The 21,433-nt window shown below is 37.5% G+C and overlaps 1 protein-coding gene across 4 annotated transcripts in view; it reads right to left on the reverse strand.

Moving 5' to 3' along the window:
* Positions 1-21,433, reverse strand: part of LOC131149105 (probable protein S-acyltransferase 19) — a 43,372-nt gene that overhangs the window by 18,898 nt on the left and 3,041 nt on the right. For 2 of the 4 annotated variants that reach the window (XM_058099202.1, XM_058099201.1), the window contains exons 2-3: positions 1,658-1,771; positions 805-1,215 (exon numbers count right to left, since the gene is read on the reverse strand). In XM_058099202.1, the coding sequence (XP_057955185.1) occupies positions 805-1,215; positions 1,658-1,771 (525 nt within the window). The remainder of the gene's footprint in view (positions 1-804; positions 1,216-1,657; positions 1,772-21,433) is intronic. The other 2 variants (XM_058099204.1, XM_058099203.1) reach the window with 1 other exon arrangement.

A 21,433-nucleotide genomic window follows, 5' to 3' on the forward strand; every position in this document is an offset into this window, starting at 1 on the left:
AGTTCTAGCATATTTTGGATCCTTTAGTTCAACTAATTTGCTTGGTAAGGGCAAGAAATTTACATTTTTTTTAAACCACCATTGATAGAAAAATTACATGTGTGTGTGTTTATACTTTCTCATTATTCTTATGCATGATAAACTCTTATATGTGATAAATTACTTAACAAAACCATACACATTATACACTCCATTAATCTATTAGACACATAAGACATATGAAGAATACAAATATACAATAACTAAAAAAGAAAAGAAGGTAGAAGTTGACAAATATAGAACATAAATATCAAATTGCTAATTTTATCAAAATAAAATATTTTCCTAAGAAGTTAGCATTTACAAATTGTTAATTAATGCATCTCTTTTGAGCATTTAAAAAAAATAGTAAATTTTGTATCATTATCATCTTCATTATAATCTTTTCCCCCTCTCGCCACATAGTATATTGAGAATGATTTATGAAAGTGGGGAAAACAAAAGTGAGAAGAAAAAGTAAAAAATAGAATAAACTTTTTTTGGCATAACAACAGTTCTGCAGCAGTTACATAACGGCCGTAGTGGCCTTTACGTGATGGTCGCGGTCCGTAACGGCCGCTACAGCCGTGATTTTTCTTCCCACCAATTTCATGGAGTGTAACAGTATCGGGCACCCAAAAAACCGTTAAGTGACGGTGTTACGTAACAGTTGTGAGGCAACTTTGCAGAATCATTATGAGCAAAGAATGAGAAAACCTGTTTTATAATTAGGAGAGAGAAATATAAACTTGCTCCATCATAAAACCATACTAGCGCTAGAAATACCTCAGCATTGCACAATGTGCAGAACAAAGCATCTTCACCTGTGCCCTGTTGCCCAGCCACTGCTTCCTGTTTGCAGCAATCTTCATGTACAAACAGTGCGCAGAGAATCTTAAAATTACATAAAAATGATTTTTGACTTGCAGGTTCCACTGGAATTTTTTCTATCCCAACTTCCCCAGCAGAACCTTTCTTACTAGAGTTAGCTACACCTATGGAACTCTTAGACATCGATGATGGAGAAGAAGGCAGCCTGGATCCAATCTCGTCAAATTTTCTGGGCTGGTCCTTGGTCAATATCCCTTGCATTGCATTAGGTTTATTTAAACCTTTGGAATCAAATTTAGACATGATGCCAGGATCTGCAGGATTGATTGCAGTACTTCGAACATAGAGAATGAAAACAAGGAGTGCCTACAGTGCCAACAGAAGAATAAGGGAAGAACAACAGTTATAAAGCTCCTCTTGCTTGGAGAGAAAATGAAAACATAGTACTTTTTTATGTCTGATTAAGTTAGGCACGTCACTATGATGGTTGTGACAACAAAATATTATTGCATAGATATGGATGAAGGAATCTCAAGTAAGATCATCATGCACCCAAAAAAAAAAAAGCAGGTTTTTTTTTTCATTTAGGAAAAGTTTTTAATGCATATCATATAGGTATAAAACTATCAATTTACTTCAGCTACAAGCATGAGAATAGCAAGCTTTCACTAAAACAATTTTAACTTTTTAAAAATAATTTTCTTTTTATCAAACATGTGCACAAATTCTGATTAAGCATAATTGCAATTATAAATAGAATAAAGATAAATAAATCCTAGGAAATAAGAAACCAAATAAATTTACGTACCACTGGAGAATAGGCAGCAATTAAAGCATATTCCCAAATGCGGCCCCAAAGGAAAGGTGCAAAGAAAGCATAGAATGCAACCACCAACAAGCAGAACACAGTAATTGCAACAACCTAATAAGTTAAAGATCAATGATTAGAACAAATCATATATGCACACAAACTTGTAAGCTCAACCATTTATAAGAGCAATCTTGCTATGCTATTAGCACAAGATCGCATAACAGTGAACAGCAATGAGCCAGAAACCTGAAATCTATTATGATAATAAGCTGAGAACCAAGGAAGGATATAAAATTAATATTTTATCTAATGTTTATCACTTTATAATTCTAGATTCAAGGAATATATGCATACTTCAAGACCATGAAGAATTCCTTTAATTGAATATTCTGATGTGCTCAATTGATGAATCAATTGCCTCGTTAAGGCCACATTAAAAATGCCATTGTAACAACAATAAGAACGATATCATTAAAACAGTTACCAACCAAGAGTTGGAGCCTATCAATTTGTATCAAACATTTAAGATTGGAATTTTGCCCCAAGTAAAAAGACAAGTACAACACTAAAGTCCATGAAGCTACACTCGAAGACAAGAATTCACCATCTATTAATGTTTGAAATCAGTCTAAGGAAGTTTTTTACAAACTTTTCCCTTTATTGATTTAACTATTCCTCCAAAATTTGAGAATTGAGAGTAAATGGTGAATTATCTACATCAACCTTCTTGTTTTCAACCAAAAATATGGGAATGCAACAATATGGAAAACAAGATAAAAGAAAAAGAAAAAGACAGTCCGCAAAACTCCATGTGATGGGCACCATGGTGGACCGAGTCTTAAAGATCCCTTGCAAGTTCCAGATGGGCCAATCACAAGGTTAAGAGCTAAGAAGATCAAGGAAGCAATGCAAGGATTGGTGCAATCCACTTAGGCCGAGTTTGCAAACTTATAAGCAAGACCCCAACATTCAAGATGGGCTTGAAAAAAAAAGAACCAACTTTAATCCATGTGATACAAGCTACAGAGGGGGGCCGCATAGCCTAGTGGTTTAGTGTAGACTCTTTATTTCAATAAGGTTAGGCATGTGGGCATATTTATGTTTCTATGGTTGTAGGCGTTTGGGCCTATTTGATTTATTAGGTGGGCTTCTTTTATTAGTTATAGGCATGTAGTTTAGGCTGTTGTAACGTTATTTGAATTTGAATTTGAATTTGAATTTGAATGGAGGGGTTTAAAAGCAGACTTGTAGCAGCATTCTCCACAAGTTGAACGTGAATGAAGTCTTTCTTCCTAGAGAATTTTCAGTTTTCTCTACTTGATCTTGAATAAACTAAGAACTTATCAAAGGCCAAACCTTTGTGGCGTTCTCACCAAATCTAGGTTCTTGAAGCAAGATTTCAAAGGGTCTAGATCATCGTGACTTGATTCTTGGCGTTCTTGGGTAAGTTTTCAATTTGTTTGTGGGTTCAAGGGATTCCGATCTCAAGGATTCACATCATTTGGTATCAGAGCTCAGGCTCCAAATCAGGTCTGATTTATCCTTTTTGATTACACGAATCTTTGCTTTAATTTCCGGATCTAAAATTTCCAGATCTATAATATTTGCTTTGATTCCTTCTATTTCCGTTTCTTGTTGAAATCAGATCAATCTTTTTCGGAAATTTTAATTATTGTTGCTGAAATTGCAATCTTTTTCAGAAATTTTCGTAATATGTACATATTAAAAATAAAAAATAAAAAGGTAGCATATTCAAAGGTTGCTGCATAGTTTTAAAAATTTTAAAAAAAAAACAAAAACAAAAAAAAAACAGTGTATTCAAAGGTTGCTGCATAGTAAAACAAAAAAAACAAAAAAGAAAGAGAGAAATTTCAGAAATGGCCGTTTGATATGCTTTGCAATCCAAAAATTGAAGTGATTTGGTGTTGATTGATCTTTATCTTCAAAGGGGTCAAATATATCATTTTTAGTATCTTGTTTCCTAATTGCTCTTTTTCCTCGTATAAATTAAATCTACTATCTGATAGCCTAGATCTTCTTGTTATGTAACTTGAATTTGAATTTGAATTTGTATTTTGAATTTGTAACCATACATATTCCTTGAGACCCATGTCATTTTCTTCCTTTTTTGTTTCTTGAATCTATTGCTGGTTGGAATAATACAAGGTTGTGTCTTGATTTAGTTCAACTAGTTCTTAAAGAACTTGAAAGGGAAAACAGGTGAGGTAAAAGGCAAGAGTGGGTGAGAATAGTATTGGAAGGCCAAAAGAGTGAAACACAAGTGGAGTGACAATATTTGAGCGTAAACATGTAAGGGAGTGTGTGGGGTTTTACCACTAACATTCTTGTTTTGCAGCGCATTAAAAATGTCTCATAAAGAGTGACTTGACACCTAAAGAGGAGGCGGATAACTCATTCTTTGTGTTGCAGGCCATGCATCAACAGTTTGAACAGTTGAATTTGGTGTTGGGGGAGGTGAAGGATAGGATGGATCAGCAAGAGGTAGTGATTAGAAATCTGCAAGGTGGGCAAGATAGGAGGAGACATGAGCCTAGCATTGAAAATGAGTATGAGAACAAAGAAGAGGATGGAGGACATAGCATCTGAAGTTGGAATGGGTGGAATGGGCAGACCTAGAGGAGGTAGGCATGGAAGAGGACCTAAGAGAAATCCAAAGGGCCGAGATGGGGTAGATAGGAACCTTGGGAGCATCAAAATGAAAATACCATCTTTCTAAGGTAGGACTGACCCTGAAGTCTATTTAGAGTGGGAGAAGAAAATAGAGTTGATTTTTGCTTGTCGCAATTATTCAGAGGAGATTCAAGGGGGGGGCAGGTGTCTGACTAAGTTCTTCACAAAATGAAGTTAACAAAACTATTGGAGTATCTTTCAAAGGTTTCAAGGACACAGCAATGTGCTCATTTAAAGAAATAGAAAAGAAAAGTGAGAAAGGTAGAATCATTTGTAAAAATAACCTCAGAGCAGCAGCCCTAAGAGGATGCAAACAGGGAATAAAGAGATTGAAACGCTCAGTAAATTATGAAAGATTGGAGGGAATTCAGACCTGGTATACGCTGGAAGCAGTTGGGTTATTGAGATGAACATATGTTGAGGAAATTGATTTCATGGAATGTGACGAGCCTTAATTACAAAGTTAAAAGGACGGTAATCAGGTTGTTTCTCAAAGATTAAAAATGTTACTTGTTTTCAGTAAAATAAAGCTAATTCTTTAAATCACAGTATGGTCAGCAGTTTATGGGGGATCAAGAACTGCAAGTGGATTATTTTGGGAGCAGCTGATAATGCAGGAGGAATTCTCATATATATGGAATGATGTCACGGTGGAAATTGTCAACCATTCCCTCAATCCCTTATTGGCTTCCTGCCTATTCGAGAATTCAGAGGACAACTTTATCTAGATTTTCACTGAGTTTTATGGCCCAGATGAAGGCTCTTTCAGGCATCATTTGTGGAATGAGCTACAGAAGGCTAGAGGCAAATGGGATGCCCCTTGGCCTTGGCTAATCGATGAGATCTTAACATTTTCTATCCACATGAAAGGAGCGAGAGAACCTCAGAGACAACTAGCATGCAGGAGTTCCATGACTACATGAATTTTTGTGCCCTCATCTACCTTCCCCTCATTGACAGAACTCTCATGTGGTCCAACTCTAAGGAGACTTCCTCACACTCAAGGAACTAAATTTCCACAGGCTGGGAGGAACACTTCCCTATGGTAACCTAGTTATTGCTTCCACAACCCATCTCAGACCACTTTCCCATCCTTCTTGACATGGGAGGAAATGAGTGGGGGCCAACCCCTTCTGCTTCGAGAATATGAGGCTCTAGTACAAAGTGTTCAATGATCAGGTCAAGCAAGTTGCATTTTGATGGAAAGGCAAGCTTCATGGGTGCCTCAAAATTGAAAGTTCTTGAAGAGAAACTGAAAAGGTGGGACAGAAATATTTTTGGCAACATAAACTTGAGGAAGAATGTAATTCTCAACAGCATTAAGGAGCTGGTTAAAGAAGAGCTTAAACGGGACCTTAGCACCAAGAGAAGATCTAGAAGACTTACTCTCAGAAAAGATCTTGAAGAAGTCATCAACATGGATGAAATTGCTTGGAGGCAAAAATCCAGGGCTCTTCGGTCAACAGAGGGGCACATGAATACTAATTTCTTCCACTGAACTGCTAATGCTTACTGAAAGTTCAACATATAAACAAGAACCGAAGTGGAAGAGAGATTCTAATTGGTGAAGGGGGTATCAAAAGGGGCATTTTCAATTTTGACAAATACCTTTACAGCGAGCAAGAGTCTCGGAGACTAGCAGGTGAAGGCATTATTTTCAGGAACCTATCCACACAGCATGGTGCCTCAAAAGGCCTTTTGAGGAAGAGGAAATTGTTCAAGCTCTCAAGGGCTGCAATGGAGTCAAAGCTCCCAGTCCTGACAGCTTCACTTTCGCCTTCCTCCAAAGGAATTGAGGTCTTCTCAGACAGGATATAATCTGTATTTTTTATCATTCCCACTGAACAAATAAATTCATGGCTAGTAACAAATCAACTCTTTTCTCCTTGATACCCAAGAAAATGGGGGCTTGCAACATCTAAGATTTCTGCCTTATTAGCCTGGTTGGCAGCTTGAATAAGTTCCTTTCCAAAGTCCTTGCAGCAAGGCTTAATTTGCAATTTCAGAAGTTATCAGGAAACACCAGCATGCCTTTGTAGCAGGCAGGAAGATCATGGATGCAGCTCTAATTGCGAACAAAGTTGTGGACCCTATATTAAGGAAAGGAAACGAAAAGTGGTCAGCAACATGGAAAAGGCGTTGAACATGTGAATTGGAATTTTATTCAGTATATCTCAGATTGAGTTTTGGGGAAATCTGGTATGGGTGGATCCATCAATGCATCTCTACTCCCTCATTCTCAGTGATCATTAATGGCTACCCCACAGATTTTTCTGTTCATCTTGTGGTTTGAGACAAGGGGATCCCCTCTCCCCCTTATTGTTTGTCATGGTTATCAAAGTGTTAAGCCTTATCATAATTATTCTTTTGATAATAAAAGAAGTTATACTATTAAAGCCAACAAATATGGCCTACTCAAGGTGCTTAGCATCAGAAGAGCAATGTGGATCTGGCCGTCTCTTATCTCCTTTTTGCAGATGACACTACCATTTTTTGTGACAATAATTCTGAGCAAATCCTTTACCTCAGATGCATTCTCCTCAGGTTCAAAGCAGTTTCAGGATTGAAAGTGAACTTGTACAAAAGTGAAATTATTCCAGTAGGGACTTTCGACTGTGGGCCTCTATCAGCAGGCTTATTAAGCTAGGGGTTTTTCCTATTACCTATCTCATCTCCCTCCAAGAGCCAAATTTAAAGATAATGGAGTTTAGGACTCCATTCCAGTAGGGGCTTTCGACTGTGGGCCTCTATTTGCAAGCTTATTAAGATAGGGGTTTTTCCTATTACCAATCTCAGTCTCCCTCCAAGAGCCAAGTTTAAAGATAAAGGAGTTTAGGACCCCATAGTTGGAAATAAAACTCGTCAGCTGCAAAAGGAATTACTTGTCAAAAGGTGGAAGACTCATGCTCATTAAAAGCAATTTATCCAACCTAAGAGATTGAAGGTATTCAAAGGAGATGCCTATGGGGGAACACAAGCGAGGATTTTAACTATCATCTGGTCAAATGAGAGGTGGTCAAACAACCTATGCAAAAAAAAAGGAGGCTTAGTTCTGAAATCTCTTCCTACTTTCAATAAGGCCCTCTTGGGAAAATGGCAATCAAGATTCATGATAGAGAAGAAACATTTCTGGAGGGAAGTCATTGCTACCAAATACAGTTTTAATCATATTGGATGGCCTCAAAAGAGATGAATGTGCCTCACAGTGTATGTGCTTGGAAATTTACTAGGGCAGGATGGAAAATATTCTTCTCTCTCATTTACTTTCAAGTGGAGAATGGGATAATGTATTCTTTTGTTATCTTATCTAGTGTGACAAAGTCGCAGCTTTGCATGAAATACCCTTCTATCTTAACGCAGGCATATGACAAAGATGCCCTTATTAGCAAGAACCTTGAGCTCACTTATCATGCGGTGTTCTGGAATATTCCCCCTAGTTAGCAATTCCTTTGTTTGGGATATTGATAATTTGACAGAATTCTACAGCAGCCTCAACAAAATTAAGTTCCAGACCACAACCAATGAGCCCAGTGGACCCTGGATAAAATGGGAAGTCTACGGTGAGATCCTGCTATAAACATCTTATCTCCCAAAAAACAGCAGCAAATTCCCTAGGAAATTCATTTGGAAAACTGCTGCCCCTACAAAGGTTGCTTTTTTCACATGGAAAGCAACTGTCAAAAAAATTCTCACTATTGAAAACTCCAAAAAAGGGCTTACATTCGTTAATAGATGTTTCTTATGTAGCCGGCTGAATCAATTAGCACATTCTCCTGGACTGTTCTTGGAGTAGAAATTTTTGGAACTTGGTCATTTCCATGATCAAGCAGAAGTGAGACACTGGAAGAACTGTGGAGGCCAAGTTATGGGCTTGGAAAGGGATCTACTCTAAGATAGAAGGAAGGCACTTTCCCTCATCCCCTTGTCATTTTTCGGGCATATGTTGAGGGAAAGAAACAGGACAGCTTTTGAAGGACAGGTTTCGCCCCTTCGTGTTGTCAAGGATTGCTGGATAACTATGATTTCTAATTGGCATACTGGGCTGGGTAAGAGGTATATTAATGTAATCCATGATTTTTTTGACACCCTACAATGAGGATTGTTGTATTTTTTGTTGTCTTCTCACTAATTGGCTGGCATCCCCTTGATGTCCTTTAATAAACTTTCTTAACTGATTAAAAAAATGATTGTGAATTATTAGAAACAAAATGAAAAACTGCCAATTTTTTTTGGATTTTTTCAGTTTTTCTTTTAAATTTGTGAAAATATTTGGCCTATATGTCTGGATTTTAGGCAAAATTTCTGGAGTCTAAGATGGTGAGATCAGAAGATTCTGCCACATATCCATACTGTTAACAAAAATTATCCAATAATAATCCACCATCACACCCAAATTCTCCATCAAAATCACTCTCCTCAACAGACTCATCACTCACCGCCCCATTTCTTTTGTGCCCTTAATTGATCTCCATCATTAACCTTCTCATACGATCCCAGCCTCAAATCAGCCACGGTCTCCACATTAGAGAGGCTACCAGCATTATCACTTGAATTATTTTTTTCATCTACAGATCAGAATTAAGTTGATTCCCTAATGAGACAACACCAGCCGGCACTGCCGTATGACAAGTATAAACTTTAATAGAACTATTTTGAGCAGATTGCTCACGAAGAGGTTTATTTACATTATCTGTTACATCTTAAAAGTAACAAGTACAAGCAGATAAAATCAGCTGCTTTTACTGCTTCTAACCCACAATTTTATCTTTGCTTCTAAAGCATCCATCCCCCCCCCCCCCCCCTAAGACTGATGGATTTTTATCATTAACACTCCACTCCCCCCCCCCCCCCCTCAACTTTCAGTCGTGACCAATACTACTGAGAAAGGTACCTTTCACCAGAAATGAAGATAAAGCCACGAGACGAGAACCCAACTGCTTTACAAACCTACCAGCAGAATACAAAGAGCTCCCATCATTCTTAATATCTATTTTATGAGCCTAGCCTTTTTTTTATTAACCCCATCATCATGGGCCTCCCATATAAATGCTCCTTCAGAATGGGCCTTAACCCAAATATGTTGGGCACAAGTAGAATCTTGTTCCCACAAGACCTCATTACATATTTGAGCATTGATGGGGGCCTAAGTTAAATACAAGCTAGCCTTATTAATCAATCAGCCCAAATCAAAAGAAAAAGAAAAAAAATACTCGGCGCACACAAATAAACCCCAGCAGCAAGCCCAGAACTGCCCAAATATCCTTCTTCCAATAGTGCTCCACCTTGAAACCCTAGCAAACAACCATTTCTCTATGACTAGAGATACAAGTGAATCAAGCCACCTAGCGAGCCAGGCCCAATTCGCTCCATAACTCAATTCGATTCTATTCAATGAGCTCAAGCTACTTGAGTTACGAGTCAAGCTTGAGTTCTATAATTCTACTTGCAACCCTAATCAAGCTTGTGTAATTTCACTATTTTTTTTTATATTAGTTAAGTGATATAATACATATGCTTAATATTATTCAGATTATATTTAAAATTATTTTATAATCAAATTGAGCTTAAATGCTTAATTAAATAAAGCTTGAGTTCTAAAAACTTGCATCCGACTCAAGTATGAGTTCAAATAAGTCAAGTCCAGGTTGAGTTTCAAGCTCAAAATTTTTTAATTGACTCGACTTGAGTCGTTTTGAGTATTCCACTATGTCCACTTGTCCCAAATACACCCCTACCTATGACAAACTGATCCTTGCAAGAAGACAGCAACAAATGACCACAACTGATACAAAATCACCATTTTTAGAAGATGAAGGTCAAAGCATTCCCTTCACCACATCTTTCCAGCCAGCTCCCTCCCTTGACATATGACCAAAAAGGCCAGCTTGCTTGACCGAACATTCTATCTTTAACCAGATCTAAAACAAAATTCAAAGCCACAGCAAAATCTCTCCATAGACCTTCACTCCCCCAGGAATATAAAACTGAATGCCCTCTTCTCTATAGACTCCAGCCTAGATCCAATTCCATTTCTTGTCGACCAAAGCACCACCCAATACCAAAATTTCCCTAATTTATTTTGATGGGAAAATCTTTCCAGTCACACAAAAGCCAAAAAAAGACACTCAAAAAACCACCATGCAGCCACTAACCAGACCCTAATCCATCAATTCACTCATTAATTTCACTCCAACAGAAAAAAAACAAACAAACAAACAAAAAGGCCTCACCTAGCGTCCTTCAGTCACAGATTGAAAAGATATGCCTCTGATCTGAACTGTTATCCAACGAAAATCGAAAATCCTATGGCATAAAGATCAGAAATCATTGCTGAGAACATATGTTCAGTAGCTCACTGAGAGGGTAGATCCGACTTTATTGCAACATTGCTTCCCAAGACTATACTAATAGATTAGTATGTTCTTTTTTGGGGCAATGAGGATCCATTGTTCTTTCTTAACTTAAATAAGTTCCAATTCATGATTGAGATTACCCTAAGGTGGAATTTGGTTCACAGCATCTTTCGACATTTATGTGAATGCGATGTCCATGGCATCCCATTCCCATATTTGACTTGGTTTTGAAATCTGATGCAGTGATAATCTCACGTTCCATAGTAATGAAAGATTCCACAAAACATGGGAATCCCATTACCATCCACCGCTATGGGCAAGTTTCATGGGAATCCTATTATGGGATCAAATTGCCCTTACAATTTTGATTGAACAATTATGCCCTATATTATAGTATTATTACCCACTATTACTATAAAAATAGATAATAAAAATGAAGTAATAATAGATGAGATTTTGAGACCATATTTCCCCAAATTATTTCAAATAATTGAATTATTAAGTGTTGATTTAAAAAAAAAATTATGAAGGTGAATTTTTTAGGACATGGATTCAGTTATTATATATATATCTTCAGTAGGTTTATGTGCTGCAAATATGATTATTCTTTATACATTGTACATACACAAATTAATGGTATAATGGTCATTCTTTTGAAATGCAAGCAGGATTCCTATGTTAAACCAAACACTAACATAGACATACTGTGTGCATTCATACGAATCTTACAATACAAAAATATTCCCATGAGATAGGAATCTCATTCCTAGGAATGAGATTCCCAAAAATGTCATTCCTATTAGAGGTTATATATGTCTTTTAGTATTATAAGTATTGAGTGCATTAGAATGTTAATTAGTGAAAGTTAGCAAAAGTATTATTGTCATTAGAATGTATTTGATTTGTACTTTAAATAGAGGGAGAGGCATATCTTCAAGTTAGGTCATTCATTTTAATCAAATCTTAACATGGTATCAGAGCATGATCCTATCTAAACCGTATTTCCCTCAGCCGTCGCCGAGGAACATCATTCCTGCAGTTGTTATTCCCAGATCCACCTCCATCCCATACTAAATCACAAAACCATCCATACACCCATAATCAGACCCCCTCAACAACCCACCCCACAAAACCACATTGCCGGAGGGCACTCCACGCGCCCCCACACGCCAGCGCATGAGTGAAGTTCTGGCAACTTTTTTCTTTTTTTTTCTTCTGCCATGCTGTGATTCCTTCTCTAGACAATATTATCAAGCTGTTAGGCCAGTTCTTTGCTAAAAAATTCAACCTTTTTTGACCATGTATTCGTGGTATTCTGTTAATTTCTGTTCAGGGTTTGTGAAGGCTTCCTTGTGAGTTTTTTGGAGCCCTGGCAGCATTCATATGTTCAGTTGTGAGGCTGTGGCAATGCTATATCCATTGGCGAGTTGTTCACCTCGTCCGTGGTTGCATCGGTGCTTTACATAGTTAGTGATTGTTCCAATTATTGATTGTTCTTCTTGTTTTTGGTGTGGTTGCTAATTTTTGAGTGTTGTGGCAGCGCTATATCCACTGGTGAGTTGTTCACCTTGTCCGTCGTTATGCCGGTGCCTTGTCTGTCATTGTGTTGGTGCTTCACATAGTTTGTGATTGTCCCAATTAGTTTTAATTGTTCTTCTTGTTTTTGGTGTCATTGCTGATTTGTGAGTGTTGGGATGAAATCTATGAATCCCAAAAAAATTGTTTCCTACATCGCTGCCGCAAATAACGACTCAAAAGTTGGATGGAAAGAACTATGTTCAATGATATAAAGTTGTTTGGATTTTTTAGCAAGATTAGGGAGATATAACCACTTGCTCCAATCTGATTCTTCTGATGAGAAGAGAAAAGTTGTGTGGGTTCAGGAGATGCCTTGATTGTTCCCCTTTTATAGAATTTGATGAAGCCACAGATTGCACAGATGTGTATGCATCTAGATACATGTAAGGAGATTTGGGATTATGTCAAACTTCTATACTCCAGTAATACACATATGTATGATCCATCCCAATTCCTAGGAGTACTTTAAGTTACAACGAGGAGATAGGAGCATTGCAGATTATTTTGGAGAAATGAAGCGTATTCATGAGAAGCTTAACGTCGTGCAACCTAGAACTGCCGACGTTCATTAGATGTAGAAGCAGAGGAAGCAGATGACAATTCTTCATGTTCTAGGGCTTAAGACCTGAGTTTGAGGCAGTTCGGTCCCAAATACTCAGTAGTGCTAGGCTGCCATCATTTGCTGATGTTTATTCTCGTGTCCTTCGTGCTTCCTTTATCACGCATTCTCCTACTCTTGCATCTAGCTTCGAGAGGACAGCCTTTGCTACATAGAGTGATTCTAGTTCTCTACCAAACAACCATAAAAGTCATCGTTGTGGTTCAAGTAGTCGTAGTGGTAGAGACGGACGAAGTCGAGGTACTCCTTGCAAGTGCAGTCATTGTGAAAGGAATAATCATACTATTAAGCAATGTTGGGATCTTCACAGCAGACCTTCACACGTTGCCAAGCAGCCACCACTGACTTCACACCTTTGGGGGCAACCAATGCAGCCACCAATGAACTCCTCACCTTTGGAGTCGGGTGGGGGGCAACGTACTGTCTCTATGTCAGCACCTTTGGGGGCAGCCACTACAGCCACCACCGACTCTACACCTATGGGGTCGAGTAGGGGGCAACGTATTGTCTCTATGTCAAAGGAAGAGCATTCCAAGTTCCAACAGTATCAAGTGTCACAACAAGCTTCTCTTCCCATTACATCTCTTGCCCAAATAGGTAATCATACAGTATGTCTGTCATCTAGTACTTCTCATCCTAGTCCTTGGGTCATAGACTCAGCTGCCACTGATCATATCATAGGTATACCTAATCTTTTCCGCTCTTCAATATCCTACCAATTTACCTTGCGTTACTCTTGCTGATGGATCCACTACTGCAGTCAAGGGAATTGGGAATGTAAATCCCACTTCTTCTATTGCTCTTCCTTCGGTTTTATATATTCCCAATTTTCCTTTCAATCTTATGCCCGTTAGAAAAATTACTAAATCCATGAATTGTTCAGTGAATTCTTCTCTGATTCTGTGATTATTCAGGATTTGAAGACGAGGAAGACAATTGGCGTAGGGTGTCAAGCTGGTAGACTCTATCACTTTGAGCCGCTATCTCCTTTTACTGTCTGCACTACTACTACCACACCTTTCCAAATTCATTGTCGCCTGGGTCTTCATTGGAAAAGTTAAAATGTCTTGTTCCTAGTTTTCAGATGTCTAGGGTCCTAGTAAGGTCATGTCCAAGTTGGGTTTCCGATACTTTGCAACCTTTGTGGATGATTATTCAAGAATGACTTGGTTATGTAACTTATATTAAATAAAAGATTGTTCTGAGTTGTTTCATGCATTTTGTGCCTTTTGTTTTGAAATAAAGACTTAATTTGGTTTGCCAATTTGAATATTTCGAAGTGATAAAGCGAAATATTTTTTCAGTGCACAATTCACTACTTATATGACTCAGTTTGGTATTATTCATCAATCATCTTGTGCCCACACTCCTCAACAAAATGGGATCGCAAAGCAGAAAAATATACATCTTCTTGAAATCACTCGCACTTTACTTTATCAAATGTTTGTACCTAAAGTGTTTTGGAGTGATGTTGTACTTACTTCTTGTTATCTGATCAATAGAATGTCATCCCCTGTTCTTAGTAGTAAAATTCCCTACTCCATTACCTTTCCTAATTCACCTTTATTTTTTTTCCTCCTTATATATGGGTTGTGTCCTTTGTTCATCTACTAACTCCTAGGTTGGATAAGTTGGATCCTCGTGCTATAAAATGTATCTTTCTGGGCTTACTCATATACTCAAGAGATATCGTTGTTATAGTACCATGTTGCATCGCTTCTTTGTTTCTCCCGATATTACCTTCTTTGAGTCTACACCTTACTACACCCAGCCATTGAGCACTTCTAAACTCAATGAGTCTCTTCCTTTGCCTAGTCTTCCAGATTCTACGTTGTTGTCTTTGCCCAATCAACCATCTAAGTCTCCATGTAGTTCGATTCCTTCTCATCATCTTGATCATTTTAATTTGCAGGTGTATTCACGACAGCGACTCCAAGAAAGATATTCCCCTCTAGCTTCTGCTGTCACGCCTTTGGTTTCTCGTCTGATGATCATGCTTCCCATGATGTTGATCCTCCTACTGCTGTTCGGAAAGGTAAACGCACATGTACTCAACACCTTATTTCCAACCATGTTTCTTATGACTCCTTATCACCCTCCTATTATTGTTTTCTAACTGCTCTATCATCTACTACCCTTCCTAAATCTGTTTCTAAAACCTTCAACCATTCAAGGTTAAGGGATGCTATTATTGAAGAGATGAATGCTTTACATGACAATGACACTTAGGACTTGGTGCCTCTTCCTCTTGACAAGTCTATGGTTGGTCGTCAGCGTTTATATTGTGAAAGTCAACCCTGATAGTTCTGTGGCTCGTCTAAAGGCCCGTCTTGTTTCTAAAGGGTACACTCAAGTGTATGGTCTAGATTATTCTGATACTTTTTCTCCGGTTGCCAAACTTACATCAATACGTCTGTTCATCTCCTTGGCCAATACATGTCACTAGCCTTTGCATCAACTAGATTTAAAAAATGCCTTCTTGCTTAGTGTGTCAACCCAAGAAGGCTTTATATGGTTTAAAACATTCTCCCAGAGCATGGTTTCGTCATTTCATTGTTGTAGTACTTGAGTTTGTTCTTTGAGGGTGTGCTATGGATCATCTGATTTTTATCGTCAAACTTCATTGGGTAGAATCCTTCTTATTGTTAATGTGGATGATATTGTTATTACAAGTGACGATGATAAAGGTATTCAGAGAACTTTTTCTACATAATAAGTTTCAGACCAAAGATTTGGGACTATTGAAATACTTCTTGGTTATAGAAGTATCTAAATCTCGTATCGAACCTGTTGTGTCATAGAGGAAGTATGTTCATGATTTGTTGGATGAAACTGGCTTGTTGGGATCTAAACCGATTGATACACTCATGGATCCTAACAAGAAGTTAATGTCGGAAATGGGTAATTTGCTACCTAATCCTGGACAATACAGAAGACTTGTTCTAAAGTTGAATTATCTCACAGTTACTCAGTCGAATGTATCTTTTACAACATGTTGTGAGTTAATTTCTAGATTCTCCAGAGACAAGTCATTGGGATGCAGTAATTCGCATCTATGAGATATCTCAAAGGCACACCTGGGAGAGGTCTTTTATATTGTGATCAAGATCACAATTATATCCATGGATATACAGATGTAGATTGGGCTGGATTGCCTTCCGATCAGAGATCCACCACCGAGTACTATATCTTAGTTGGTGGTGATTTGGTTTCTTGGAAAAGTAAGAAACAAACTATGGTGGCAAGGTCAAATGCTGAATCAAAATATAAAGCTATGGCTCACACTACCTGTGGACTTGTCTAGTTGAAGAACATGTTGGATGAATTAGGCTTTTTTGCATTCTCAAGCTATGAAGTTTACATGTGATAATCAAGCTGCTCTTCATATTGCCTCCAACCCAATCTTTCATGAGTGGATGAAGCATATTGAAGTTGATTGCCACTTTGTTCGGGAGAAACTTGTGCAGAAGCTTATTACAACCGCTTATGTGAAGTTGAACATGCAGCTTGCTGATTTGTTTACCAAAGCATTGGGGAGTTGCTCGTGTGAAATTCATTTGTAACAAGCTAGGAGCTTATGACATTTATGCTCCAACTTTAAGGGGAATGTTAGAGGTTATATATGTCTTTTAGTATTATTATTGAGTGTGTTAGTATGTTAATTAGTGAGAGTTAGTAAGGGTATTATTGTCATTAGAATGTATTTAATTTGTATTATAAATAGAGGGAGAGACCTATCTTCAAGTTAGGTCATCATTTTAATCAAATCATAACAATTCCATAGGAATATTTTTGATCTCGTGATGGGATACCTGCCTCATGGGAAAATTTTTGTTTAGTTCACATTATATGATTCATGGGAATCCGCATAGGATGCTTATTTTAGTGTTTGGTTCATTGCGAGAATCCTGACAAACATTTTAAAAGATTACCATTAAACCCTTGACATGTCTATGGAACAATATATGAAGAATAATCATATTTTTTTAGCACAAAATCTTGCTATGAATGTGTACCAAATTAAACCTATGTCCTAAAATTTCAACGATCATACAACAACAAGAAGCCTTAAGTCTCACTAGATTGGGTCGACTACGTGAATTCTTTTTCTCCAATTCACCCAATCGAGAGCATTTTCCTCTACTAAATTAAGGGCTATTAAATCCTTCCTCACTATCTCATTCCAAGTTATTTTAGGCCTACCTCTACCACTTTTCATGCCAAAAACAAAAACTCACTCCTCCTCATAGGTACTCTACAAGGCCTCCATTTCAATGCTCAAACCATCTAAGTCACCCCTCACTTATCTTGTCTTCAATCGTTGCTATGCCTAAATTATTGCGTATATGCTCGTTCCTTAGTTTATCTTTTAATATTATACCACTCATCCACCTTAATATTCACATTTTGGAAACTTTTACTTTTTGTACATATTGTTTCTTAGTTGTCCAACATTCTAAACCATAAAGCATAGCCGACCTTATAGCCGTATTATAAAATTTTCCTTTTAATTTTGAGGGTATTCTACAATCACACAACACACCTAATTTACTCCTCCATTTTAACCAACTTGCTTTAATTCTAAATATTACATCTTCAATTTCCCCTTCTGCTTGCTTAATAGAAATCGAAATCTATTAGTGCTAATAATTTCTTGATTATTAAGTTTAATCTTCTCTCCACTTTTCCTCCTTATGTTACCAAAATTACATTTCATATATTCCTACTTATCCTAAAACCTTTGGACTCTAATTCGGTTCGCCAAAGTTCTAACTTAGATTCTGCTCCACTCCTACTTTCATCAATCAACACAATATCATCTGCAAACAACATACACTAAGGGATCTTGTTTTGAATATTCATAGTAAGTTCATCAATCACTAAAGTAAAAATATAAGGACTCAAGTGAAACCTTGATGTACACCTATTGTGATTGGAAAATCTCTAAATTCCCCTCCTAGAATTCTAACACTTGTCACTACTCTATTATACATATCCTTAGAGACCTCAATATATCTACTGCAAACCCCCTTCTTTTCTAAAACCACCAAAGAACTTCACTAGGCACTCTATCATATGCTTTCTCTAGGTCAATAAAAAACATATGCGAGTCCCTCTTCTGTTCCCTAAAATTTTCCATTAATATTCTTAAAAGATAAATAGCTTTTTCCCAAGCATAAAACCGAATTGATTCTCTAAAATCCTTGTAATAACTAAAAAAATCCAACATATAATAATATTACTTTCATTTTATTTTCCTTCTATGTTTAATATTTTAACAATTTATTGCATAATAATAGTGTCAAATAGTACTAGATATTGAAGGCATATATAGGATGCCCATGGGAATGAGGTCCCATTGAAAGATACCCGTGAGGGAGCATGGCAATGGAGTTCCCATGTTTTGTGGTAATCTCATTCCTAGGGAATGTGACATTGCTACCATGCCACTTTCCCATCCCAAATCAAACATGGGAATGAGATACCACGGGCATCACATTACTGGTGATACTGAAAAATCCTGCAAAACAAACAACCCCCGAGGCAACATTTAGTGAATGGAAATCAGCATAAAGATATGGGAAAACTATTTTAGTTTTGGACTACATGAGTGGGAACAAAAAAAATGATGTAATTAGAATAAGGCTTTATGCATTATTTTTATAAAAACAAAGAATTTATTAAGACAAGAAAGAGTTATGATACAAATAGGATACATGTTCTGCAATAATAGAAGGAACAAAAAAATAAAAAGATAAAAAACCAAAAGAACACCAAATGGTACAAAGATCTACAATCTCCACACTTGGATCTTTTGGAACCAATTATCAATGGTGCTTCTTTTAAATAAGTGCTGAATTTGATAAGTGCAGATAATTAGGGCTAAACTAGACAAGTTCTAAATGTCATAACTGCTATTTAGTTGTGTCGGAATCTGAAAATAAGTGCTCGTTTTAAGTAGTATAGTACAATAAGTAATTTTTTGGCTAATCACATTTATAATAGATTGCAAATTTCTAAATAAATTTCCTCACAATTCAACGGCAAAAAAGTAATATCAGTCCCAAAAAATAACACCAGCAAAAAGTCATTCGCAAACACCAAAGCAAGGCAAGAGAAACCACCATACCAAAGTCCAAACCAAAATTAGCATAAGCAAATGAAGCCTTTAAGATTCTAGCGCTACACTCCAGCTAAGTAAACCAAATGAACACAAAAATAGAAATTTCCAAAGATCCTTCCTACCCTGCCCCCTCTTGGAGGCCTGAAACAATGGAGGCACAGACTCTCCAAAGAAGGTGATCAAACCCAATGCTACCAAACAAATACCAAACAAAAAATTGATCCAAATACACAAGAAAAGAATTATGTGAGAAAAAATACGAACAAGGCTCCCCTCTTCAATAAGAATGCGCATACACTAATTCTCTTAGCCTTCTAGTCTGAAGCAAATCATTAGCATTGATACTTTTAAGGATTGTGGCCCATGTGATGTGAAATCCCCAATTTTAAAAGGAATCTTGGTTTCCCTTAGAAGAATGCAAGAAAAGGAATTAGGACGGGCAATAAGAATATGAGTCAAATGAGCCAAAAATATTTGCAAGAAAAAATCCTAGAAACACACAAATTCCAACACCTTTCATCCCTTTCCAAAGAAAAACAAAATGAAGCCAACACATTCTATAAAAAAAAAATAAGATCATTAGTCTCCTGCTCATTCAAATTCCACACAAAAATGGACCATGCCCAAATGATATTCAGAAACATCATACCACCTAAAAGGGGATCTGGGAGAAGAAGTTCAGGAATGCTGTTCAGTTTCCCAATGGCAAGAGATTTCAATGTTTCAATTCCAAAGGCCAGTAAACCATTTTTCCCAGGAGACAATGAGGGGAGATGCAAGAAGGTACATGTTGGCAGATAGTAAGTTGTTTGATATCATTCTAGAAGGAGAACGGAGGATGCCTTTCAATGAAAAATGAGTGAAATAGAGACTTCAAAGTATCTGGATTTTGAAGAGTTCAAGTGGATGAATGAAGCATGGGAGGATTTGCAGCATGCCAGTTGTTATGAATCTTGTTTCAGGAAAATGACAAAGAAAGATCATACTCACTTCCATGCTTGAAAGAGGAATGCGAATGGCAAATTTTTACAATTACTGTTGGTTAGAGGAAGGGGGTAACGGATGCAAATCTTTCAGGAGGCTTTTGAAGCTAAATGTTGGAGGAAAATTTTTAGAGACCTGCTGCTTAGTTTTTTCTAGTAAAGGAGCAGAATACAGAGAAACATGGGGAGAAAGGTGCCAATTGTAGGGACAGACTAAGGAGGATGGGGTAGATGGGAAAGAAGAAGGAAGATGGGAAAAGAATATTCAAGAAAGAGTTTAATATCTCAATTTCTGAGATCATTCCAAGATGCCGATCCGGAAGAGGAGATCATCTTGGGGTCACAAAAAAATTCTTATGCAGCCAGGGTTGCAGACCAGAATCACAGGAAGAAGGAGGACAATGCATGCTTACACATGCACCAAGGACAAGGAGGAGAATCCAAACCAAGACGCTTTATTTCAAGTTTGAATGTCAGTCATTGCCATCAAAACCTCAAATTTTTTGGGCTTTAAGGAGTTCGGGAAAAGCTTGGGCTCAAACCAAATGAAATGGGAGAATGTTCTTGAATCAGGATACAAAAAATTGTGCTTTCCAAAGGAAGAAAGCCCAAGTTATGCTTTAGACCAGTCTAAAGCTTTTACAGGGGTTAGAAGAAGCATAACAAATCACTGTTTTAACAATAAGGCTGACCCAAGTTCATGACAAGTAAGGGGAAAAATATTAGGGATTTCATTTCAACTAGGACATTGACACATTAAGGGGGCTCTGAGATGGAGTCAAGGCATCAGGGGCTCAAATGTCAAAACCCAGCCCGCAAATCTCAAATCAGGAAATGAGGAAGAAATGGGAGATCTGTCTGGGGCTCCAATTATGAGATCAGAGGAAAGAATGGGGCCTCTGAATCAAGATTTGACAAATGGGGAAGAAAGCTCAATCCGGTCCAGGCTCAGTCAAGGAGGAGGGGATGTTCCAAAAGAAGATGACAATTGCTTTGCAATAATCCCCAAAAATCTGGAGACAGTACATCCCCTTGCACTGTCGACAGGATAGTATGGAACCTTTTGGAGGTGGCTCAAAACCCATATTTTCAACACAAAATGGAAAGTTACATGCACTTAAAAAAGGTGAAGATAGACAGCGGGTCTTGGGAGTTTTCTCCAAAAGATTTGAGGATAGGGACTTCAAGCCCTTTGAATATATAAAATGAAGAAAAGAGAGAATAAAGGGGAAAAGAGGGAGCTGAAGGCATTAGAGTTTGCAATCAGCCAATTAGTTATGATAGAAACGGGGAAAGGGAGGGGGTCCATTGTGAAAATATGATGAAAATTGTTTCCTGAAACATTAGGGGGATACCATTCCTGATAAGAAGACTCTGGTCAAGTATTATATGAGAAATTAGACAGCAGATATTGCGTGCATTCAG

This window comes from Malania oleifera, chromosome 2 (genome assembly GCF_029873635.1).
Source record: "Malania oleifera isolate guangnan ecotype guangnan chromosome 2, ASM2987363v1, whole genome shotgun sequence".
Taxonomy (NCBI): Eukaryota; Viridiplantae; Streptophyta; class Magnoliopsida; order Santalales; family Ximeniaceae; genus Malania; species Malania oleifera.